The sequence below is a fragment of the Stenella coeruleoalba genome (genome assembly GCF_951394435.1).
Source record: "Stenella coeruleoalba genome assembly, chromosome: 16".
Lineage (NCBI taxonomy): Eukaryota > Metazoa > Chordata > Mammalia > Artiodactyla > Delphinidae > Stenella > Stenella coeruleoalba.
The window spans coordinates 34,853,065-34,879,689 of NC_137162.1; the positions used below are offsets into that span (position 1 = coordinate 34,853,065).

Sequence of the window (26,625 nt, forward strand, 5' to 3'; positions counted from 1 at the left end):
CAACTTCCTCATCTGAAAAATGGGAATGATAGCATCTATCTTGGAGGTTGTTTTGAGTATTAAAAAAAACTGTATGTAAAGCACGTAGCTCACTGCCTGGTACAAATGGTGGCAATCACTACTATCCAACTAAACAAAAACCTGGCTCTTCTTTGATTAAAAAAAAAAGGGGAGAGAGAATGCTAGAAAAATAAAAGCTGGTAATGAAACATTTGCCATTGTGAAATGAGTTATTTGCATATTTCACAAAGAACAAGGGGAGAACCACATAATAGCTTCAGAGAACTTTTAAGCGTTAGAGTAGAGCTTGTAAACCAAGCAAAACCTCTAGTTATATTTCCAAAATCTAAAACTCCATCACAGTGTACATTTCAGAGCTCCATGGGAAAAATGAGTATTAGTGAACAATAAACCAAAATTGTAAAAAATAAAAGAGCACCATGTGTTTTTCAAAATTGACTTATGGTCAGGATGGTTCAAAATGAGGGAGTGACCCCAGATGATAAACTCATCAAGTGATAGCTCATAAGAACAAGATGTCATGAGCAGAGCTTACTGTTGACCAATACACTCACTTAAAATTTTGAGCTTCATGTTGTCACTTTCTAGCTTTTACTATTCTCCAGGTATATTTCCTCTTTTTTCTAGTTTTGTCTTTCTCCTCTTACCTCTTTACTTCCCTTCCTCTCCTTACATCCCTCAACCACCTCTTATCTATTTCCCCTTTTTTTGTTTCCTCTCTCCTCCTTCTTCTACCCCTATCTTCCATATTTCCTTTTATTGGACATAATATTGAACTAAATATCCTATCTTATTTAATATAATTTTTTCTTATCTTTAAAAGAGATAATAATTTATATGAACACCTTTGGTAAATTGTAAAGAATAATACAAACATAGTATGCTAGCTATGGGAATAACATACTTCTCAAAAAATTATAAAAAGTAAAATTGCTTTTCATTTGTTTGGACCTTATTTTTTTTTTGTATCAATGAATCTGTATTTCTCAAGAGGAAAAAATTCATCATATTTGCTTTAGCAAATATAAACAACCACTTTGATTTTTCCATTAGAATTCTAGTTTAAACATTTATTGAAAATACACAGAAAAGTTGGAAACCCACTAACTGAGAAATAAAAGAAAGTTTTGGAGTCCCTTAAAAAACTAGTTACAAGAAAGGAAGTTGACTGGAGGAGGAAAAGTGCTTCCATTCTGTTTCTTCCAGAATCCCACAGCAGGAAGGCAAGTTAAAATATTAATCCTGGAGATAATTTAGCCTTCCACTGTTAATTTTTATAGCTTTAATTCTCTGGTTGCAAGTAATTATAATCTAAAAAAGTATCAAAAATGTTGCTCAAAATAATACTTAGTATTTGATATCATTTCACTTACACATGCATAGATTGAGATATGAATTACACACTTCAACTATGTTTTTGCTTTCTTACCTGTAAAAGTATAAAATATGCTCTAAGATCATCTTTTGTTCGTGGACTGAAACAGAAATAATTGTAATTGATCAGAGATGAATGTTTAATCTTACAGTATCTAATAAAAAATTATCAATGTTTCTGTGAGAATTGACTTGATAAAAGCCAAAAACTAGACTTAAACCTGAAAACATAAATCATTGCCCAAAGTGTACTAGATGATCTTTACAAGATATAAAGCCACATCATCTGAAATATAAATATATAACATATGTATCACATTTTGAAATTGATATATATACACATGTATATATATAATTTTTAAATTAGCAGTAATATTTCTCTGTGGAAGAATTATCTTGACTGAATAATGATTTAAATTATTTAGATTTAAATAAAATCTAAACTATTTCTTTCTATACTATTCTACATAATTGTCAGATTATTTTCTCAATAGGACTACTGTTTTGTTTTAGAAATTATATTTGAAAACGTTTTAAAAAGCTCAAAGCAATTCATAAGTATTAAAATTCCTGGTGATAGGAGAGTCCGTTTTTTGTTTTCCCATTTTATAGCTGTACCATGAAAACTTCCATTTTCCTGTTCTATGCACTAGTATTTTAGTACAGTATACAGTTCTGGGTACAGAAATTGTAGTTAAGATCACAGGCTCTTTTTTTTTTTTTTTTTTTTTTTTTTTTTTGCGGTATGCAGGCCTCTCACTGTTGTGGCCTCTCCCGTTGCGAAGCACAGGCTCCGGACGTGCAGGCTCAGCAGCCATGGCTCACGGGCCCAGCTGCTCCGCGGCATGTGGGATCTTCCCGGACCGGGGCACAACCTCGTGTCCCCTGCATCGGCAGGCAGACTCTCAACCACTGCGCCACCAGGGAAGCCCCACAGGCTCTTTTGCCAGACAGCCTGGGTTCTAATTCTGACTCAGGCACTTACTGTGTTAACTTGGGCAATTTACTTCTCTGTAAATTAGTTTCCTCAAGTGTGAAATGAAACTAATCATATTACCTATTTCACAGGATTGTAGTGAAGATTCAATGAGAAATACATGCAAAATCGTTTGAAAGGTGCCTAGCCCATACTAAATAGTCAATAAACTGTAGATCTTGTTGTCGTTATTATAAATCCAAAATAAAACAAGATTTTGGGGGTAAAGACCACATGATCCTTTGATAAGTAAGTTGCATCAAATTATTTTAATCTGTCTCCAGCACACATTTGAGGAGCAGGGGTTAGAAAGCTGTGTGAGCATGCTTGGAGGGGATTGAGGTCCCAGCAGTTTCAGACCACTGGACTTCCTCACTCTCCTAAGAGTTCACTTTACATTCCAAATTTTCCTCTTCATTTTCAATGAAGCATTATGTATTCAACCAGAGACATGAAATTCAAGGAAAATGCAAAAGTATTACTAGAATGATAAACTAGGAAAATACTGTTAAGTTAAAAATCACATGAAAGATACAGTATGATTTCAATTGTTTTAAAAAGATGACTAGAAAAAAGCTGCAAAATGTTACATTTTTACTTTTTTATACTACCTTGACTTTTCTCAATTTTCTATAAAAACCACAATTTTCTCTGAAAATTGGAACAATGTTATTAAAATATATAGGGTACATTTAACATTATAGTTAAGAACTCTAGTTTGGTATTTTCAAATTGGGCTCAATATAAACATTTAAATTATAATTTAATGGTATTATTTGGCTTTAATAGAAGCTATCATTTAAATTATACTGTTAAGTAACACCAATTTAAATCATATACTTTTAAAAGTATATTTTTGTGTTCTGCATATTCACAGTTCAAAACATTATCAATTACACTGTCCATCATTCCTTACATAACAATTCAATATTTAGTTCCAGGAAAAAATATTTCAGTAGCTAAATTTACTTCTCTTATATTAGAAATAAGAAAAGTTTTGCTCTGCTACCAGAAAGCCCAAGGCTAAATTTAACGCCCATATTATTTCATTCTAGGTGACTGATTTAAGTATCCATCCTATTTTTGTAAAGCACATATATCTGTACATGACAGATCTTATATACAATTTTAAAGAATTCACAGATCCTCTGAAGCTCACCTGTCGACCATCCTGAGAAGTCATAAGTCTCAAGTTAAAAAGCTTTGTTATACATGGTTTATAATTTCATTCTGGTCTATGTTTTTATCGTAGCAACTAAAATCTTTTCTGAGAGTAAAACACATACGTATATATTAAAGATGGATGAGCTGTGTATATTAACCATCTATACTGATTAGCCAAATATTAGTTTCAGTTACCCTTTCCATTCTCGTAACAGGCTGTTAATGATTCCCTTTAATACTGTCTTCTGAATGTCTTGAGGCTGTAGGCAAAAGAAAATCATGAAATAATTAGGATTAGCTATTTAGGTGACTTTTATATGCTAATTATATTTACAGATCTGTTTCAATAGTTAAAACCAGACTTGATGACCAAGGACTACCACTTAACGGTAGTCTCAATTTCACATCTGAGAGATTATAATGAGAATGCTCCCTGGGATGTGCACTGTACAACCTGCACAAACATACATGGTGGCTGTTTGATGACTACCATCAGTTTTATATAACACTGAAAACAGAAAAAGAAAAACAATTTCACTTTCTCTGGATTGACAGGATAAAATCATGAACATAAGTCTAAGAATAGCATGTTTAACAATATAAAATGACTGCATACGTTTTGGACATATTTAGTCCTACCAATACCATGTTATAATTAGCAGTTAAGCCCACAATTCATTATTAAGTACAACCAAATTATGTTCAATAAAAAAATAACAAGATAAAGATTTTTTGTTATAGGATCCAAAAAAGGTACTAAATAACATTTTTTATAGTTTAATAATTCAAATACTAAAAAAAGTTAATTACTACCAAACACGTCCCATAAGAATGAATGAAAACACATCTAGATGGTGCTTTTAGCTTATAAGAAGTAATGACTAAAACCTTCATTAACTAGAAGCTCCAAACAGTCATTAAAATTTCTCTGTCATATTGTTATATGAAAGGGGCAAATGTCAAGAAAACAAGCATATATCATGGATTTATTTTTTAAAAAAACACAATCATCACTTCTAAGACATGTCTGTCAGCACTCATTCAGCCTAGCACCTTTCTTAATATACTTATTTAATACATCATTCCTTTCTCCTCCTCTGCTTGCAGTGACCCTTCACACCCAGCAGGCAAACAGCACCCCAGAGCAATGGAAGGCTGCAGGAGAAAAATCACACAAATGTGCTGACTAGACACACTGAGTTTATGTCACAAATCTCAAAAGGACACTCAACACCACTGACAGTCCTTCAACATTTCCCTAGTTCATCTACTTCCCTGCTCTCCAAGACAACTATTTCAAACCTTTTTCTCATTCCTCAAACCTCCAACACCTCCTTCCCATCATCACTCTCAGCTCTGATCTTGCCACACACTTTAGAGAGAAAACAGATGCACCCAAATGAGAACAGATTCATCTTGCCACTATTATTCTAATCATTTACCTGCACTACAACTGACCAAGCCCAACCCCCTCACTTGAGCCCTATGCTCCATCCTCTCTCACCTTGTCAAGGACCTGGTTATTCAGTTTTCTTCTATCTCCCCCATATCATCCATGTCTTCCACACTACTAGGTCGTTCCCATCAGTAGAACACTACATCCTAATACCATCTGCACAGATGTGTCTCTGCATTTTCACTCTTCTCCACCCTGATCTATGCCCTAAGAGGCTGACTACTAAGGACTACATCAACCAGACTCCTTTGCCTTTTTTTGCCTTCTGGTTGGATTCAGCCATAGGGAACACTGACAGAAGAGGGAAGAGAGGAAAGTTGGGGTATTTATTCCCCCAATGCCCTCCCTGCAAGGTCACCATGGGCTGGCTATGCCCCTCATCTCCTGTAAGGCAGCCCTCTCCCCCCGACAGCTCATCTCCAGATTCACTCTACAGTACTACTCCTGAGGGCCTCCCTTGTTCTGCTAATACTTTTGTAAACAGTCCTCTCCAGGTTACCAGTTAGAGTGTGTCATCTGTTTCCTGCCAGGACCCTGGCTAATATATTGCTCATGCTAAAAACCTTTCATTTGGACCCATGTACTCTTTCAGCTAACCCTTAATTTCTCCGCTTCCCTTCACAGCAAAACTCTCCAAGAGCTGTCTGTATTCACTATCTCTACTTCCTCTCCTCTCATGGTCCCTTCAACCCATTCCAAGTAGGCTTTGTTTCCACAACTTCACGGAAACGGCTCTTATTAAACTCAGTCATCAATTATTCACCTTATCAAAGACAGTGCTCAATTCTCTGTCCAAATCTTACTAAATCTCTCAGCAGCATTTGACAGGATTAATTATTACCTCTTTGAAACACCTTTTTTCTCTCTGCTGATAGCTGAGCCCCATCCATCTAATTAAATGGCAATACCATCTACTCAGTTTCCTTCTTCCCTCAAGTCCCACATCCAATCTACAGAAGTATGTTTAGCTCTGTTCCATAATATACTCAGAGTCTGAATACGTCTCACTAGTTCCACTGCCAAAACCCTAGTCCAAACACTGACCGTCGTTTAGGTTTCAGCAATGCCTTCCTAACTCCTTTCTCTTGCCCCACTATAGACCATCCTCCACATAACATCCAGAGAGATCTTTCTAAACTATAAATCATGTCCGTCATCCCTTTGTTCCCAGCTTAAAATCTTTCAATGACTTTCAATTATAATTACAATGAAATTCAAACTCACATGGCCATAGAGAGCCCCCGGATCAGAAGAATCAACATATCCTGGAACTTGTTAGAAACACAAATCTTTCAATGACTTTCAATTATAATTACAATGAAATTCAAACTCACATGGCCACAGAGAGCCCCCCCGGATGAGGAGAATCAACATATCCTGAAGCTTGTTAGAAACACAAATTTGGGGGCTCTATGCTAGACCTACTGAATACTGAGAAGCCTTTTCTGTGATTCTGATACATGCTAAAATTTGAGAACCACTGATCTACAGATTCAATGTAATTCCAATACAACCAAATAATTTACCTCCTTTTGCTGAGTCAGTAAAGCATGATTTTTATCTTAGCAAGCCTTTAAATAAGGACTGAACATAAAAGTATTTTCTACTGAATTTTCATTTAATTAGAAAAATATAAGAATAAAATAATCTAACTCTCTGAGAATTTCAACTAAATTTACCAAAAATTATATCAGAGTTTCTCATGTAATTATGTTACAAGGTGAGTTTTACAATATTTGTCTGGCTGCTTTTAAAATACAGAAGAGTCAAACAATTATGCTATTTGCATGTGTTCATAAATAATACTTACAGTATTAAGTAAGGCATCATATACAGCATTCACAAATTTAGCATTAATCCCAGAGTCTTCGATAGTATTAAACGAGGCAGAGGCATCTTTCTGCAAATTCAATTAAAGAACCAAGTGTATATAACATTTTAAGAACTAATCTAAGTAATATCTGAACCATAACTATTCCTACATAATTTCTAATATTCCTAGTATGATGATAAAAAAGGACTGTCAGGGCAAGATTGCTAAAAATAAATATATAAGGGTTATTTTAATAACTTTCTTTTTTAAAACTGAAAGAATGGAGTCAAACATTAACATTAGTACAAATAAAAACAATCTTTAAGATATCACTTAAGTAATACTTGTTTGTGATACATACAATTTCAGAATTAATACCTATTTATGTTTGCTTAAACAGCTGCTTAAGCCAATACTGGGTAGAAAAAGAAGTTAATTTATAGTATCTTTTTTTGGAAAATTTAAACTAAAAGTGAAAAATGTGCTTTATGTATCATTACCTTAAATGCAGCATTTAGTTCTGGGAAAGAATCAAACATTGTGAGATAAAAATCATGTACTGTTTTCCAATCTCCTGATGACTTAGCTTTTTCTACATCTTCCCTAAAATAAAAACATTTATTAGCCATAACAGATAAAAATGTTATTCAGATAAAATAGCATTAATTCTTTATAGATAAATGTCACCCAACATGCAACTTGAAATAATGAAGCTGAATACAGAAATGTGTTCCAGTTAATGTAAAGGTAGCTTATGAATTTATAATTCTTAATTGCATTAAGATATTAATCCAGCTTCAACTTCCCCATTTATTTGCTTTTTAAAAAGTTAATTTTTGACATGCTCCTTACAATTATCACCCTTCCGTTCCTTCACTTCAGAGCCAAATTTCTTGACAGATTTTGTTTACATTCTGTCCCTACCTTCTCTTTCCCACTTAGTCCTTCAAGTGTCCATTTGGGTTTTTTAGTAGTTTTTACTACTAACATGGTTTTTATGATTTATATGTCACGTTCTATTATTTTATTACCACCTTTACCTCCTCTTGACTGTTTTTCTTCTTTAAAATTAATTAATTTATTTATTTTTGGCTGTGTTGGGTCTTCGTTGCTGCACGTGGGCCTTCTCTAGTTGCGGCGAGCGGGGGCTACTCTTCGTTGTGGTGTGCGGGCTTCTCACTGTGGTGGCTTCTCTTGTTGTGGAGCATGGGCTCTAGGAGCGTGGGGTTCAGTAGTTGTGGCATGTGGGCTCAGTAGTTGTGGCTCACGGGCTCTAAAGCGCAGGCTCAGTAGCTGTGGCACACGGGCTTTGTTGCTCCACGGCATGTGGGATCTTCCCGGACCAGGGCTCAAACCCGTGTCCCCTGCACTGGCAGGCAGATTCTTAACCAATGTGCCACCAGGGAAGTCTCTCTTGCCTGTTTTGACTCATTTTCTCTTATTTAGTGTCTTTTGCTGTAACATTATCTATCCCTTACTGGTTAATTATATGTTTGTTTTCACCTTCAACTTGAGACAGGTAGTCTTTTGTGTCTTCACTCTTGGCTAATACTTTATAATGAGCCACAAGTTCAATTAGTTTCTCACACAAAAATATTAAATCATGTAAAGTGCTGACATGCAGATGACTATGTGTCTACATGTAACAGTGAGCCGAAACTTACAGAAAGTCTTTCATAGTTTTTGGCTGAACGGGAAGGATGGGTTCTGGAAGAACTGGGGTCTTCATTTCAGATGATAAAGCATCTGTAGAGGTGCGCTGTTTCTGTCTAACATCAAGGCAAATTGGTGGTAGGTCTCTCACTGTGAAGGATAAAAAAGTTTTCAATGTAATTGATCATAAAATCTTTCCAAATTATAAAATGCCAGGCTAACTCAACATGAACAGAAAACAACGGATTATTTTGTATTGCATTCCCTTGGGATCATATAACAGAAACACCCAGCACACTGAAGGGCACTTACTGGAGGGTCTGTTGCCACCTACCCAACTTCACCCATAGCAGATAAATTAGGCTGTATCTGACATTAAAAGTTATCTGTAGATACAATACAGAGTTTTTCTTTCATCGCCTCCCTTCCCATAAATTTTCTTTCAGGGACTATTTCACTGAGACTAGATGTTTTTAGTGTTTATTAGCTTTTGAATACACTTGCCCCTTTATTGATGTGGAGTTTGGGCACCGATCCCCCATGTAACTTTACAGCTGGCCCTCCACATCTGTGGTTCAGTATCTGCGGATTCAACCAAACACAGATTCTGTAGTACTATACTATGTATTTATCGAAATTTATTGAAAAAGTCAGCACATTAAGTGTACCCACTCAATTCAAAACCATGTTGTTCAAGGGTCAATTGTGTATGTACATCATTTATTTATATCCTCTGCAATTCTTTATTGGAGATTTAGCATTTTATCATCAATTTGCATGAACATTTTATGTATTTTTCTTTTTTTCCAAATATCCGCCAGTTCATCGTTTTCCTTTTTGTTGCATTTTATAACCTTTTAATTGTAAAATAAAACAAACACAGAAAAATCTCACAAAACAAATGTATGGCTTAATGAATTACTATAAGGCAAACACCTCTGAAACCACTAACCAGTCAAGGAATAGTGCTACCAACCCTTTCTTGTTCTGCCTATTCTAATTTTAATTTCTCTCAGTTTCTTTTTATCTCTTTCCTCATTTCTTTTTAAAATTTTAAATACTTCCTTCTTCTCACCTTCTAGTTCTCTTAAGGCATTATCTGTTACATTTGTTTGCTTTTGTGTTCCTTCTAGTTTATTTCTAAAATTAAAAAAAAATCGAATTATTTCCTTTATTGTCACCTCACTTTTCATTTTTTGCAATTCTGATTTATGGCATTCTTTCAAGTGTCATATCATTTTCTTAATGAGCTTTAGCTCATTTTGAAATAGTATTTTATCTACTTTTGTGGGCATGTGTTTCTGATGTGCTCCCATTGTTCAAGAGGCTGTTATTCTGTTTCTTATTCTTTTTTATTATAATACAATTTTGTAATTAAAAATTATAGAATTTGACCTTGTTTCTTTTCTCTAGCCAATTTTATTTGAAATTAATCTTCCCAAACTTTCAGAAGGAGGTGTAGCACCCCCTTTTTTTGTTTTTATGTAGAACTCAAATACATGGTAGCTTCTTTCTGGGATTTCCAGGCCCTGTTTCCCTCTTCCACTTTTGTTCAGGTGATCTCTGTCTTTAATCTTTATTGTCCCAGTGATGCTCAAATTTGATTCTAATCTCAGAATGCGCCCCTCCGCCCCCCTTCCTGGAAGGGATCCCTAGTTTGGAGAGTTCACAGGGGTTACCTGCTCCCTTCAGATCTCAGCATGGGCCCTCTGCATTCACCTGTTCTTGGCAAAACCCCTCCCAGTTTCAGCTTTTGTTCTCAAACTGGGCTCCTGAGCTTTCCAATGAATACCTGTTGCTTATTCATTTCTTTTCTTTTTTTTTTAACATCTTTATTGGAGTATAATTGCTTTACAATGGTGTGTTAGTTTCTAACAAAGTGAATCAGTTATACATATACATATGTTCCCATATCTCTTGCCTCTTGCGTCTCCCTCCCTCCCACCCTCCCTATCCCACCCCTCTAGGTGGTCACAAAGCACTGAGCTGATCTCCCTGTGCTATGCGGCTGCTTCCCACTAGCTATCTATTTTACGTTTGGTAGTGTATATATGTCCATGCCTCTCTCTCACTTTGTCACAGCTTACCCTTCCCCCTCCCCATATCCTCAAGTCCATTCTCTAGTAGGTCTGTGTCTTTATTCCTGTCTTACCACTATGTACTTCATGACCTTTTTTTTTTTTATTTCTTAGATTCCGTATATATGTGTTAGCATACGGTGTTTGCTTTTCTCTTTCTGACTTACTTCACTCTGTATGACAGACTCTAGGTCCATCCTCCTCAGTACAAATAACTCAATTTCATTTCCTTTTATGGCTGAGTAATATTCCATTGTATATATGTGCCGCATCTTCTTTATCCATTCATCCGATGATGGACACTTAGACTGCTTCCATGTCCTGGCTATTGTAAATAGAGCTGCAATGAACATTTTGGTACATGACCCTTTTTGAATTATGGTTTTCTCAGGGTATATGCCCAGTAGTGGGATTGCTGGGTCGTATTGTAGTTCTATTTGTAGTTTCTTTTTTTTTTGGGGGGGGGGTACACAGGCCTCTCACTGTTGTGGCCTCTCCCCTTGTGGAGCACAGGCTCCGAACACGCAGGCTCAGTGGCCATGGCTCACGGGCCCAGCCACTCCGTGGCATGTGGGATCTTCCCGGACCAGGGCACGAACCCGTGTCCCCTGCAGCGGCAAGCGGACTCTCAACCACTGCGCCACCAGGGAAGCCCTATTTGTAGTTTTTTAAGGGATCTCCATACTGTTCTCCATAGTGGCTGTATCAATTTACATTCCCACCAGCAGTGCAAGAGTGTTCCCTTTTCTCCACACCCTCTCCAGCATTTATTGTTTCTAGATTTTTTGATGATGGCAATTCTGACCGGTGTGAGATGGTATCTCATTGTAGTTTTGATTTGCATTTCTCTAATGATTAATGACGTTGAGCATTCTTTCATGTGTTTCTTGGCAATCTGTATATCTTCTTTGGAGAAATGTCTATTTAGGTCTTCTGCCCATTTTTGGATTGGGTTTTTTGTTTTTTTGTTATTGAGGTGCATGAGCTGATTGTAAATTTTGGAGATTAATCCTTTGTCAGTTGCTTCATTTGCAAATATTTTCTCCCATTCTGAGGGTTGTCTTTTGGTCTTATTTATGGTTTCCTTTGCTGTGCAAAAGCTTTTAAGTTTCATTAGGTCCCATTTGTTTATTTTTGTTTTATTTCCATTTCTCTAGGAGGTGGGTCAAAAAGGATCTTGCTGTGATTTATGTCATAGAGTGTTCTGCCTATGTTTTCCTCTAAGAGTTTGATAGTTTCTGGCTTACATTTAGGTCTTTAATCCATTTTGAGCTTATTTTTGTGTATGGTGTTAGGGAGTGTTTTAATCTCATACTTTTACATGTACCTGTCCGGTTTTCCCAGCACCACTTACTGAAGAGGCTGTCACAGATGACATGATACTCTACATAGAGGATCCTAAAGATGCTACCAGAAAACTACTAGAGCTAATCAGTGAATTTGGTAAAGTAGCAGGATACAAAATTAATGCACAGAAATCTCTGGCATTCCTATACACTAATGATGAAAAATCTGACAGTGAAATTAAGAAAACACTCCCATTTACCATTGCAACAAAAAGAATAAAATATCTAGGAATAAACCTACCTAAGGAGACAAAAGACCTGTATGCAGAAAACTATAAGAAACTGATGAAAGAAATTAAAGATGATACAAATAGATGGAGAGATATACCACGTTCTTGGATTGGAAGAATCAACATTGTGAAAATGACTACTACCCAAAGCAATCTACAGATTCAGTGTAGATTAAGACTGTAAAAAGTTTTCAGTTTTACTGCTTTTTACACTGTAAAAAGCAGTGTTTTACAGACACAGGATTAGATAAGTTGACCAGTGGACTAGAGAACCCAGAATCATATCCATCCACACATGAAAGTTCAATATATGAAATATATGGCAGATCATTGGAAGAAAGAAAGGATTTGAAAATATGGTTAACCACATGGGGAAAAAATGAAGTTGGATTCCTATCTCATACCTTAAAAACTAGGAATAGGAAAATCCTTCTGATTTCGGGACAGAGAAATGTTTCTTTAAGAGAAACTAAAAAGTGCAACTATAAAAAAAACAGACATTTTTGACTATGTTAAAATTAAAAACTTCTGATCATCAAAGATACCTTGAATTAAAAATATAAGTTACAAGTTGGAGGGAAAATCTGAAACACATACAACAAAGGATGAGCACCAAGAATAGAGAGATATTTCCTAAAAATCATTGAGAAAAAGAGAAATAATCCAATAGAATAATGTGCAGAAGAATCAAACAGGCATTCTAGAGAAAGAAACACATATACCATACACACATCAAAAGACATTCAGTCTCATTAGTGATTAAGAAAATGCAAATAAAGAACATGAGACACAATCTTATATCCACTCAACTGGCAAGAATTAAAAAGTATGATAATGTTAGAGAGGATGTAGATTAATTTGATATTTCACGTATTGTTGGTAGGTGTATTAACTGCCACAAACACTTTAAAAAACTGAAAAGCAGGGCTTCCCTGGTGGCGCAGTGGTTGAGAGTCCGCCTGCCGATGCAGGGGACGTGGGTTCGTGCCCCGGTCCGGGAAGATCCCACATGCCGGGGAGCGGCTGGGCCCGTGAGCCATGGCCGCTGAGCCTGCGCGTCCGGAGCCTGTGCTCCGCAATGGGAGAGGCCACAACAGTGAGAGGCCCACATACCGCAAAAAAAAAAAAGGTAATAATTTCCAGCAATTCACTCCTAAACTCATGTCCAAGAGAAATTTTGCATAAGTACCTCAGAAGACATATACAAGAATATTCACAAAAGTATTGTTTCAGGAAAAAAAATCTGAAAATAATCCAGTTATCCATTACTCAGAGAATTGAATACATTGTGGTATATTTAGACAACACAGTATTTACACAGCATGCAGTGGAAATAAACTATGACACTGTAATATGTTATATTATACTATATTATACTATTTCATATCTCTATTATTAAAATAAAGCAACCAATAGAGCTCTGCATGGACCAAGGTCAGTGTCATGAACCAGAATTGTGATTAATCAAATTCTGTACATCGGAGGATCAAAAAACTGTTTTTCCCTAAACTTCTAGAGTTGCCATACTTAATTTTATAATTAAACTTTTTAAATTTTGAGATAACTGTAGAATCCCATGTAGTTGTAAGAAATAATACAGAGACATCCCATGTACCCCTGACACAGACAGTCAGATATAGAACATTTCATCACCGTGTTGCCCTCATGGTACCCTTTATAGCCACACCTACTTCCCCCTGTCTCCACCTTGCTTAATCCCTGGCAACCACTAATCTGTTCTTTCATGACTATAATGTTGTCATTTCAAAAGTGCTATATAAACAGAATCACATATATGTAACCTTTTGGGATTGGCTTTCTTTTACTCAGCATAATTCTCCAGAGATTCATCCAGGTTGTTGCATGTATGAACAGTTTATTCCTTTTCATTGCTGAGCAGTAATCCATGGCATGGGTGTACTACAGTTTATTTAACCATTCACCCATTGAAGGACATCTGTTTGGAGTTACTATGAGTAAAGCTGCTATAAACATTCGTGTATAGGTTCTTGGGTGAACTTTCATTTCTCTGAGATAAATGCCCAGGAGGGCAATTGCTGGGTTAAATGGTCATTGCATGTTTAGTTTTTTAAGAAGAGCTGGAGGAATCATGTTCCCTGACTTCAGACTATACTACAGAGTTACAGTAATAACAGTATGGTACTGGCACAAAAACAGACACACAGATCAATGGAACAGGATAGAAAGCCCAGAAATAAACCTACACACTTATGGTCAATTAATCTACAACAAAGGAGGTAAGAATATACAATGGAGAAAAGACAGTCTCTTCACTAAGTGGTGCTGGGAAAACTGGGAAAGCTAAATGTAGAAGAATGAAATTGGAACATTCTCTAACACCATATACAAAAATAAACTCAAAATGGATTAAAGACCTAAGTATAAGACTGGATACTGTAAAACTCCTAGAGGAGAACATAGGCAGAACACTCTCTGACATAAATCACAGCAATATTTCTTTGGGTCTGTCTCCTAGAGTAATGGAAATAAAAACAAAAATAAACAAATGGGACCTAAAAGCTTAAACACTTTTGCACAGCAAAGGAAACCATAATATGAAAAGACAACCTATGAAATGGGAGAAAATATTTGCAAGCAATGCGACTGACAAGGAATTAATTTCCAAAATATACAAACAGCTCACACAGTTTAATATCAAAAAAAACAAACAACCCAATGAAAAAATGGGCAGAAGACCTAAGTAGACATTTCTCCAAAGAAGCCATACAGATGGGGGCAACAGGCACATGAAAAGATGCTCAGTATCACTAATTACTAGAGAAATGTAAATCAAAACCACAATGAGGTATCACCTCACACCACTCAGAATGGCCATCACCAAAAAGTCAGATTTTACAATTTTTTCCTTTTATGAATTGTGCTTTTGGTGTCAAGACTAAGAACTCTTTTCTAGCCCTAGATCCTGAAGATTGTCTCCTATTGTTTTTTTTTCCCTAAGTGTTTTATAGTTTTATATTTAAGTCAGTTATCCATTTTCAGTTAATATTTGTATAAGGTGTGAGATCTGGGTCGATATTTATACATGTTCAATTACGCCAGTACCAACTGTTGAAAAGGCTATCTTTCTTCTATTGAATTGCTTTTGCTCCTTTGTCAAATTGTAACTGGGCATATTTACATGGGTCTGTTTCTGGGCTCTCTATTCTATTCCACTGATCCCTGTATTTATCCCTCCACTAATACCTCACAGTCTTGATTACTTGTAGCTATATGGTAAATCTTGAAATCAGGTAGACTGATTTCTCCCACTTTATTCTTTTTCAAAATTGTTTTTCTAGTTCCTCTGCCCTTCCACATAAATTTGAGAATAATTTTGTCTATAGCTGCTAAAAAAAAAAAAAAAGGTTTATGGGATTTTGATACAAATTATATTAAATTTGTATATCAATTTGGGGAGAATTGGCATCTTTACTACATCGAGTCTTCCCATCCCTGAACACAGTATGTCTCTCCACTTATTTAAGTCTTTTAAAATTTCTTTCATTAGCAATGTGTAATTCTTAGCATATAAGTCTTGTAATGCTTGCTAGATTTATACTTAAGTATTTTATTTTTTAATGTGATTATAAATGATATATATTTTAAATTTCAGTGTACATGTATTTATTGCTAACATAAACACAATTGGTTTTTGTATGTTATATCCTTCAACTTATTAAACTCGTCTATTAGTCCTAGGAGTTTTGTTGTTGATTTCTGGGGATTTTTTTATGTAGATAATTATATCATCTGCAAATAGGGACAGTTTTATTTCTTACTTTCTGATCTGATGGCTCTTCTTTTTCTTGCCTTATTTTGCTGACTAGAACTTCCAATGCTATGTTGAATAAGAGTGGTGAGAACAGACATTTTTTTGCATTGTTCCCAATCTTAAAAGGAGAAAGCATTTAGTCTTTCACCATTAAGTAAAATGTTAGCTGTACATTTTTTATAGATGCTCTTTACCAAGTTAAGGAAGATCTCCTCTATTCCTATTTTTTGAGACTTTCTTTTTGTTTTATGTTTTGTTTATTTTTTTTTTACCATGAATGGGTGTTGAATTTTGTCAAATGCTTTTGATATAATCACATGATTTGTATTATTAGACTGCTAATATAGTAAATTACATTGATTGATTTTCAAATATGGAAACAGTTTGCATTTCTGGAATAAACTCCACTTGATTATGGTGTATAATTGTTTTTATATATTGCTGAATTCTATTTGCTAATATTTTGTTAAAGATTGGTCTATAATTTTTTTTTTTTTTTACTATACTTGTTTGGTTTTGGTGTTGGAGTAACATTAGTTTCATAAAATGAAATGGGAAATGTTCTCTCCTTACCTACTTTGGGAAGACACTGGATAAAATTGGTGTTAATTCTTTTCTGAACATTTGGTAGAATTCTCCAGTAAAACTGTCTGGACCTGATTTCTTTTTTAAGAGTTTTAAAATTGTGAATTCAATTTCTTTAATATTTATAGGGCTATTCAAACTATATACTTCATACTGGATGAGTTGTGGTAGTTTGTATTTTTTTGAGGAATTGGTAAATTTCACGTAGGTTGTCAAATTTATGCAGAGTTGTTTGTGGCATCCCCTGCCCACCCTTTTTACTGCCTGTAGGGTCTGTTGTGATATCCCATTTCATTTGTGATATTGATGAGCTATGTCTTCTTTTTGTCAATTTTATGACAGAAGTTTGTCAATTTTATTCATTTGTTAAAAAAAAGCCCAGCTCTTTGCTTCACTGATTTTTCTCTTTTCTCTGTTACTGATTTTTTGTTCTTATCTTTATATTTCCTCTCTTCTGTTTGCTTTGGATTTCATTTGATCTTCTTTTTCTAGGTTCTTAAAGTGGGAGCTTAGATGTTGGTTTTGAAACTTTCCCTTTTACCTAATGCATGCATTGATTGCTATACATTTCCCCTTTCCAAACTGCTTTAGAAGTATTTTGATATGCTGTATTTTATTTATTTATTTATTTATTTTTTGCCGTACGCGGGCCTCTCCCGTTGCGGAGCACAGGCTCCGGACGCGCAGGCTCAGCGGCCATGGCTCACGGGCCCAGCTGCTCCGCGGCATGTGGGATCTTCCCGGACCGGTGCACGAACCCGTGTCCCCTGCATCGGCAGGCGGACTCTCAACCACTGCGCCACCAGGGAAGCCCGATATGCTGTATTTTAATCTTCATTCAGTTCCATTCATTTTAAAAAATTTCCCTAGAGACTTCCTCTTTAACCCATGGGTTATTTAGAAGTATGTTGTTTGGTTTCCAGGTGTTTGGAGATTTTCCTTTTATTTTCTGTTATTTATTTCTAATTTGATGCAACTGTGGTCAGAGAACATATTCTGCATTATTTCAATTTTTAAAAATTACTGAGATTTGTTTTATGGTCCAGGATGTGGTGTTGGTACACATTCTGTGGGCACTTGAAAGGCATGTGTATTCTACTGTTGTTGGGTGGAACACAAATGTCTATTAGATCTTGTTGGTTGATGATGTTGTTGAGTTCTTCTATATTCTATATCTTTGCTGATTTTTCTGTCTAGGTCTATCAAACCCACAGTTACAGTTAGAGACTTCAACACCCAACTGTGGATTTTTCTGTTTCTCCTTTCAGTTCTACCAGTTTTTGCTCTACATATTTTATAACTCTATTGTTTGGTATGTACATATTTATGATTGCTATATCTTCTTGATGATCATCCTTTTTATCACTACATAATATCCCTCTCTGCCTCCAGTAATTTTCTTTGTTCTAAGTCTACTTTATCTGATATTAATATAGCCATTACTGTATACCTTTTTCCATCCTTTCACTTTCAACCTGCCTATATTGCTACATTTGAATTGAGTTTCTTGTAGACAGCATATAGTTGGGGCATGTTTTTAACCTACTCTGCCAATCTCTGTCTTTTAACTGATGTATTTAGACCATTTACATTTAATATAATTATTGATATGTTAGGGCTTAAGTTCTACCATTTAATATTTTTGTTTTCTATTTGGTCGTTCTTATTTTTCCTGCCTCCCTGTGAGTTACTTGAACATTTTTTAGAATTCCATTTTGATTTATCTGTAGCGTTACCGAAAGGTTGCTCTAGATGTTACATTACATACACTTAACTTATTTTAGTCTACGGTGTCATCGTTTTACCAGCTGGAGTAAAGTGTAGAAATTGTACCTGCTTTTACATCTCTTTACACTTCTCTGTTTATAATTCTCTTAAGTATTTACTTACATACATTTAGAACCATACCAGTGTTATAATGTTTGTTTCCAGTGTCAACCATAATTTAGAAAACACAAAAGGAAAAGGAAAGTCTATTGTACTACCTAGTTTTTGCTTATCATGTTATTTCTTTTTCTTGATGTTCAAGGTTCCTTCTTTTGTTTCTTTTCTGTTTAGGGAACCTCTTAATGCACTCTGTTAGACCATCTACTGGCAACAAATTCTATTTGTTTTCTTCCATCTGAGAATGTCTTGATATCCTCTCCATTCCTGAAAAACATTTTCACCAGGTGTAGGATTCTGTGCTGGGAGTTCTCCCAGCCACTTCATTCTGGCCTCCATGGTTACTGATAAGAAATCTGCTGTTATTTGAAGGGTTTTCCCCTAGCAGTAAAGGTATCCTGTTTCTCTGGCCGCTTTTAAACATTTTGTTGCGTTGTCTTTAGTTTTCAGAGGTCTAATTATGATATGACTTGATGAGGATTTCTTTGGGTTTACCCTGTATGGGATTTGGTCAGCTTCTTGAACCTACAGGTTCATGTCTCTTGCCAAGTACAGGAAGCTTTCAATTACTTTTTGAGTACTTTTGCAGCCTACCTTCTTCTTCCTCTCCTTCTAAGACTCCAATGACAAGAATGTAATGTCTTTTATATATACTACCAAATGTAAAATAGATAGCTAGTGGGAAGCAGCTGCATAGCACAGGGAGATCAGCTCGGTGCTTTGTGACCACCTAGAGGGGTGGGATACGGAGGGTGGGAGGGAGGAGATATGGGGATATATGTATATGTATAGCTGATTCACTTTGTTATAAAGCAGAAACTAACACACCACTGTAAAGCAATTACACTCCAATAAAGATGTTAAAAAAAAAAAAGAATGTAATGTCTTTTGTTATAGTCCCACAGGTCTCTGAGATGATTCTCTTTTTCTTTCCAGTCTATTTTCTCTTTATTATTCAGACTGGGTAATTTCCATTGTTCTATATTCCAGCTCTTTAATTCCTGTCTCTTCCATTCTGCTGCTGAGTCTATCCACTAAGCATTTTACTTTGGTCAACTATTTTGTCAAGTATTAATACTTCCAAACCAATAGAATAGATGAATATTCTATAGATTCTAAATTCTACAATAATGAAATGTAGTTCCATTCTAATGTAATCAAAATATATTTTCTATTAAGCAAACAGAATCATCAATCATCACAGCAGTAACACAGCTATAAGGTCCTCCTTCCTTCCTTATTCACTCTCCCAATTAAGCAGCTAACTTTGGATCTATCACTGACTTCAAATTTTATTAGTGTTAAGAGTATCTCTTTTTTTAATTTAATTTAATTTTTGGCTGCATTGGGTCTTTGTTGCTGTGTGCAGGCTTTCTCTAGTTGTGGCGAGCCGGGGCTACTCTTTTGTTGCGGTGCACAGGCCTCTCATTATGGTAGCTTCTCTTGCTGCGGAGCATGGGCTCTAGGTGCACGGGCTTCAGTAGTTGTGGCATGCAGGCTCAGTAGTTGTGGCTCGTGGGCTCTACAGCACAGGCTCAGTAGTTGTAGTGCATGGGCTTAGTTCCTCTGTGGCATGTGGGTTCTTCCCGGACCAGGGATCAAATCCGTGTCCCCTGCATTGGCAGGCGGATTCTTAACCACTGTGCCACCAGGGAAGTCCCAAGAGTATCTTTTAAAATAACCTTTCACATTAGAAGATAGTACAGAGATGCCAATTTCTTATACTCAACAGCAACGGTTTTCAAACTTTACTGTTTATCAGAATCACCTGAAGACCTTGTTGAACTAAAACAAATACTACTAGGCCCTCTCAAAGTTTGTGATTCAGTAGGTCTGGGGTGGGGCCCAAGAATCTGCATTTCTAACATGCAAGTCTGAGGATCACACTGAGAAATGTTGTTCAGTGGTTTAAGGAGAGAACAATGATGCCGACAACATAAAACAGATGATTAAATTTCTTTAATTTAGTTCTATAACTGAGTTTTAAACCCTTTATTAAATGTGGAAATAACTAATTTCTAGCAATTTGTACTTTAAGCACAAATTGGACAGAAGTTCAATTTATTAGTGAGTAAAATTTGGTATCTCTGTAAATTATTTGTTATGGGTTATGTTTGGCAATCATTATTAAAGGGAAAGAATGTTGCAGACAAGAACCTCTCTCCAACACCAGTCTTTTATTATTATATTTTGAGGCTCCTCTACAGTTTCTCTTCCTCTTCACCAGGCTTACCCTTTCCTATCTCTTCCTGCACACCTTTCTCAACCTGGCTATAAACACCCACTATTAGAAACAAACAAACTCATTCATATATAAATTAACTTATTCACTCATAGAGCATATATACACATTTTTATACCCACTCATTTTTATTAATACCATACTGAGGTGGAAGAGTGAAATTTTATTTAGTAAGAGAACTGGATTTTGGCAAAGACTGAGAGTGGGGAGATTCTTACATAAGAGAAATCGCAATGCCAAAGCCGAGAGGATTATAGGGTGAGGTTAGAATTAGAGGCCTAGATGGAATTTATTTTTAGTTTGGAAGGTAACTTGGACTGAAGAGTAATGCAGAATGCTAACGTACGATGTTAATGGGACTTGAGTCAGAAAGAAAGGCAGACTCCTTTGCTCACATTAGTGAATGAAAGCCAATCTACAGGATGTGACATTCAGCTATTAAGAAAGGAAGAATAACAGCTCACAGCTGCTCTCACGTCCCCGAATATCAAGGCATTGTTTCCAGAGACAGGCTTTCAGCCTGTTCTCACAGATGGTTATTAAAGTCTAATTCAAAAGAGAAAATCAATAACTGTGGTGATGAAGGATTAATTAAATCTCAAACCGATATTATAAATAGAACAGGCAGATCTTTGTTCTATCATATGCAGCTTTCTTTGCAATACAGAATATCGTAATACACTGAGAAAAGTCAAAATATATTTACCAGTGAACCTGTCATTTAGGTTTCATTCAGCCAATACTTGGGACTACTCTGTGCTAAATTGATAAACGGTAATCATTCTCCCTTTCTTTTAATATAGTGTTGCCAATTTTACTTGGTTGCTTAGAAACATTAAGTAAAACACTTAATACCATGCAAGAAGAATAAGGGTTATGGTGGGGGCTGGTAGTGTATTTTTAAAAATGTGAAGATCATAATATAATGATATACATGGGTGTGAGATTATTAGCCAAATTTTACCAGCTCACTGTTTTCAAGAAGCTAGTGCAGGTTGACTCTGGTTGGAGATGAGTAATATGTAGCTTTCCACAGCTGCACCACCAGGATGAAGACTGACACTGTAAACTGGTCATATGATTAGGAGACTGAAGACAGTTCCTGGTCGGCCAGCACAGGTAGCAAGAGCAGCATCAAAGGTAACAAGAGTCTCTATGTAGGTTAGGTGTCCAATAGGAGTCACCTGGGTCTCTGTTCCTTAACCCCCTACTGCTGGAGAGGAAACACTGATATAAAGGTTTGCTGCTGGTGACACACTGTTGCAAAATGCTATACCCTAAGTGTCATCTCAAATAATTTGTAATTAAATAAGTAATAAGTAATGGAGAAAGCACCAGCCTTGGAAGTAAGGCCCTAGGTCCTGTTGCTGGCTAGGTTACTAACTTTCATAACCGTGGACAAGTCAATGAAACTCCTTGGGTCTCAGCTGTGACATTATAAAATGAAACAGATGGCCTAAGTCTGTTGTTCCCAAGGCTCCTAAGAAGAACTTCAAGGGCCACCTCAGGGGAATGGTGCTGTGTCGACGTGTCTACTCAGGGAAGCTCAGCTTTTCTCTGCTTAATATAATGATGGTCTGAGAAAAATTGTTTTTCAAAAAGTATTTTGCTCCGAAAATAAAAGTAACAAAAATAGGTTTGAAAACCACTGGTTCAATAATTTCTAACTTCCATCTCTAAAACTTTTAAGAACAAAATGGACAGGACTTATAAACTGACCAAAACAGGTAAAAATTCTCTATTATACAATATAATATAATGACCTATAATAGAAAAATTGAAGGAGCCTGGAAACTTAATATGAATATGTCATTTAAACACCTGATTTTAGTTACAACCTCCTGTCCTACAACAGGGTAAAGGAAAAAGTTCTGAAATAAGCCTCAGAAGACCTGGCTTCTCTTTCTGGATCTGCATCTTACAATTCGCATGAGGTGGTACTTTTAAAATATGTCCATAAATTCTTTGATATTCCTCCCATCAAAAGATGGAGTCTAATTCTTTTCCCTTTGAACCTGGGCCAGCTTTAGTGGCTCTCTGAGGATCAAAAATGTGGCAGAATGCTGTATGACTAGATTACAGAATAAAGCTGAACTTTCTATCATGTATAAAAACAAGTAGCAAAACTGAATCCTAAATTTACATGGAAGTAGGTGCTAGTAAACTATGAAATGTCAAACAAAACTCAACAAGGATCAAACAAAATCAGTATGTTGGAAAATTAACCCTTTAAATCAAAAAACTCAGGTGTAGAAGATATTTTACAACTCATAATTCTCCATTTTCTCAGTCTATAGATGAGTAAACAAAGGGTCTCGAGGGCTAGGTTTAACGTCTAAGGTCCCAATGACAGCTACTAGTAGTAGTAAACTCAAAGACGCAGTTCTTATTTAGTATCATAATTGACAACCTGCGAGTGCTGGGCAGACAATAAGCGAGCTACAATCTGAAGGATCCCTCTAGCAGTTCAGTACTCTGTACTGCTTCTGACTACTTCAGTAGTGGCAAGCCGTGGAAACAGGGAGAGACCAGAGTGGATTACTCATAACAGGTGGTGTTTACATCCTTGTCTATAGGATGACTTTTCTGAACATTTGGCAAAAAATAAAATTGAAGGTGGGAGAGAGAAAGGAAGAAAGAAGGGAAAAAAAAACCCACTCTGACTCACAGGACTTTAGCCATCAGAGCCAAATAAAGTGACACATTCATTAGTGTTTGGAGATGTACTTTTTACTAAGTTCAATGGTATGTGTGTTTGTAAAACTACAATGAAAGCATACATAAAATGTTCTTTTATGGGTCTAGTTATAAAAATATTCAAAAGTCCTTTTTATACAAGGTTATCTCTAATAGAATAGATGCCCTATACTGGACGTATCTTAGAGATCTTATTGTAGCCTTGAGATAGGTTACAGGGTGAACTGGCCAGAAACCCAGAAAAAGTACCTCCCATATATTTCCTCATTCAGTAAATTATTTACTGAGTAAAGACTCTGTGTACCATGGACACTGGATCCTGGAGATACCCAGAAATTGCAAAGGCACTTACTGTTGGACTCAACAATTCCACTTCTAAGAAATCCTACAGATAAACCTGCACAGGAACAAAATGACATATGTACAGAGCCATTCATTGTGGCATTGTTTACAATAGCGAAAGACAAAAAAACAACTAATTTATTTTAATAGGCTCTTAGTAAGCCCAATACAATGGAATATAACTATAAAAAAAGAGTAAGGAAGCTCTTTATGTACTGACATAGAAAGCTATCCAGGGTACATTAAGAAAAAAAACCAATGTGCTGGATAATGTGTAGGTAGTTAATTTATTTTAAGATAAAGTGGAAAATCAGAATGAATATTTATATTTGCTTTCATTTACATAAAGAAACACAGGAAAGAATACAGAAGACAGCAGGGAAGAGTATGAAAGTGAGACATCTGAAACATACCTAATTTTATAGTTTTGATTTTTGAAACACAGAAGTGTGCTACCCATTCAAAAAATTAACTTTAATATAAAAAAAATTAGACTAGCCTTTTCCCTCTCCAAAAAGAAGCTTAAGGAGTTTATAGACTAGTAAAGAGACAGACGAATCAACAAATTAATGCAGCAAGGTACTCTAAGTTCTTGACAGATATATCGCTCCCATAGGCATGGTTAAGAAAAGCTAAGTCCAAGATTACTGAGGGACCTACAAAAGGATCTTGGAGATTTAGTCCAAAATCAATTCATTCTCCCAGGAATCCTGGAAATGGGGTCATTTGAGGCCTTGGAGATACTTCTTCTAAGATGGAAATCCTACAGCAGTTATTGTGAGTACTTTTCTCTCCCCAGATGGCAAGTCCTGTGCTGAGTTTCTTCTCACAGTTTGTTTCCCTGTCTGCCTCTAAAGCTGCTTTTGGAGAAACTGTGAAAACTCTGTGGTACTTCACCTGTGAATAGATCACAGCATCCCACCACACACAGATCCAGCACCATCTGAGCTGAAGACCACTCTGTTCTCTTGGCTCTTTCAGAGCAGCAAAGAACATGGGATGCATTTCTCCAGAGCGTGTAAAAACTGCACAGTTCATTATGTCACCTCAGGGCTCTTCTAGAGTAAACTCATAAAACAGACTGAGCTGGGAGAGGAACAGTGCCCCGGAGCACTGTCAGAGTTAATGTCAACTCTTTCTGAATTACCAAGAGCGCACAGATATTTTAAAAGGTTTGGAGAGGAATTATTTCCTTTCTTTTAAAGATGGTCTGTGCTGTTTAAAGATGTTTTAAATAATCTGACAGGAACATAATCACTGTAGAAAGGAAGGTACAAAAGAGTAAGAGAGGATGTAGTGCTTACCACCCCACACCATTACTTACCATTTACATTGTTTTTCTGAAGATGTATCATCTCCAGCAGCTGTTATAGTAGGTAAAACTCCCACACTTGTCTGATCTTTAAAAGGACAGCCAACTCGAGAGGCATACCTAGTCATGTGATCTACAGGGAGGAAAGGCATCCCTCAGCTGTTAGGTAAACCCACGCTGGGCTTTTGCAGCTTCTCTAATACCATTTGAAGATCAGACGGGGAGACAAGCTGTTAGAGAATACCCAGCACAGGTCCCGCTAGAGGGAGGGAAATTGTAATAAATGCCAAGAATGAGGCATCTTTGAGGAAACAAACTTATTGGCAAGAGAGGCTTTGCAAAGGATCATGGAATTATAAACACACTTACATTTGGAAGACTTTGTCTAACTCCCTACTCAATAAAAGACTTCTTTTGCAGCAGCCTTGACATATGAACTCCATGCCGAATTCAAGCGGCATCCAGAGAGAACAGCTAGGAGAAGTCAGCACTAGGAGTTCCAACATGGTAAAGGAAGTCTGCTAACAGGCCTATTCCTATAGAGTCACATATATACAAATACTCCAAGTTTAGGGTCGGGCTGACTGCAGATTCCACAATAATGGAGCAGATGAGAGGGAAGCAGACAAGTGGCGGGAGCCCAAGTAGGTGGACCACATTCTGAATCAATACATGCACCCAGAGAGGAGATGGGCAGGTGTGGGCAACACGCTGGAGAGCTGGGCTCAGAGATTAAGATAGTAGCAGTGTAGAAAGAATGGAGTATAGTGTCAGTGGGAATCAAAAGCTAAGGAATTTGAACAAACAGCCCAAACGAAGAAGGTTATGGCTATGCATCCTTTCCTTTTGATTCCCTATCATTCTCCTTAGCAGACAATTCAGCGTTCATAAGGTTTCTAACCTTCTGCTGTAGGCTGAACTGTGTCAGCCAGAAAGATATGTTGAAGTCCTAAACCCCCAGGACCTGTTAATGTGACTTTATTTGGAAATAAGGTCTTTGTAGTTGTAACTGAATTAAGATGAGGTCATACTGGATTGGGATGGGCCCTAATCCAGTGACTGGTGTCCTTACAAGAAGAGAGAAATTTGGGCACAGAAAGACATACAGGAGAGAAGGCCACGTAAAGATAGAGGCAGAGATTGCAGTGAGGCATCTACAAGCCCCAAGGGACACCAAGAATTGCTGGCAACCAGCAGAAGCTAGGAGAGAGGCATGGAACAGATTCTCCCTCAGAAGCTTCAAAAGGAACCAACCCGGCCAATACCTGCAGTTTAGCCTTATAGCCTCCAGAACCAGGAGAGAACAAATTTCTATTGTTTTAAGCCACCAAGTTTGTGGTGCTTTGTTGCAGAAGCCCTAGGAAACGAACACATTCTCCAAGGAGATGACTAAACTCATGGCAAGAAAAACTTCCATTTCCTTCTCCTACTCCCTCTCTCCCTCAAGTCCATAGTCTGAGCAAGAGGTGCCCTTCTTTCCTTGCTGGAGCCAACACCTCAACCCCTGTGCTTATCTTCATCCTGGATCCTATTCTCTCTGTTCATTTTATTATTTTACGTTCCTACTGCAACTTTAACCTCTCCCTGTGCCAGATCTTTTTGCTTGACCACACTACCCTGCAAGATTCCACTGTTCTAGTTTCTGCTTTATAACACACC

At 36.6% G+C, this 26,625-nt stretch overlaps 1 protein-coding gene across 2 annotated transcripts in view; it reads right to left on the minus strand.

Annotated features, from left to right (window-relative positions):
* Nucleotides 1-26,625, minus strand: part of HECTD2 (HECT domain E3 ubiquitin protein ligase 2) — a 77,351-nt gene that overhangs the window by 31,505 nt on the left and 19,221 nt on the right. For both annotated transcript variants that reach the window (XM_079900252.1, XM_079900251.1), the window contains exons 3-7: nt 8,469-8,607; nt 7,305-7,407; nt 6,802-6,891; nt 3,731-3,795; nt 1,451-1,496 (exon numbers count right to left, since the gene is read on the minus strand). In XM_079900252.1, the coding sequence (XP_079756378.1) occupies nt 1,451-1,496; nt 3,731-3,795; nt 6,802-6,891; nt 7,305-7,407; nt 8,469-8,607 (443 nt within the window). The remainder of the gene's footprint in view (nt 1-1,450; nt 1,497-3,730; nt 3,796-6,801; nt 6,892-7,304; nt 7,408-8,468; nt 8,608-26,625) is intronic.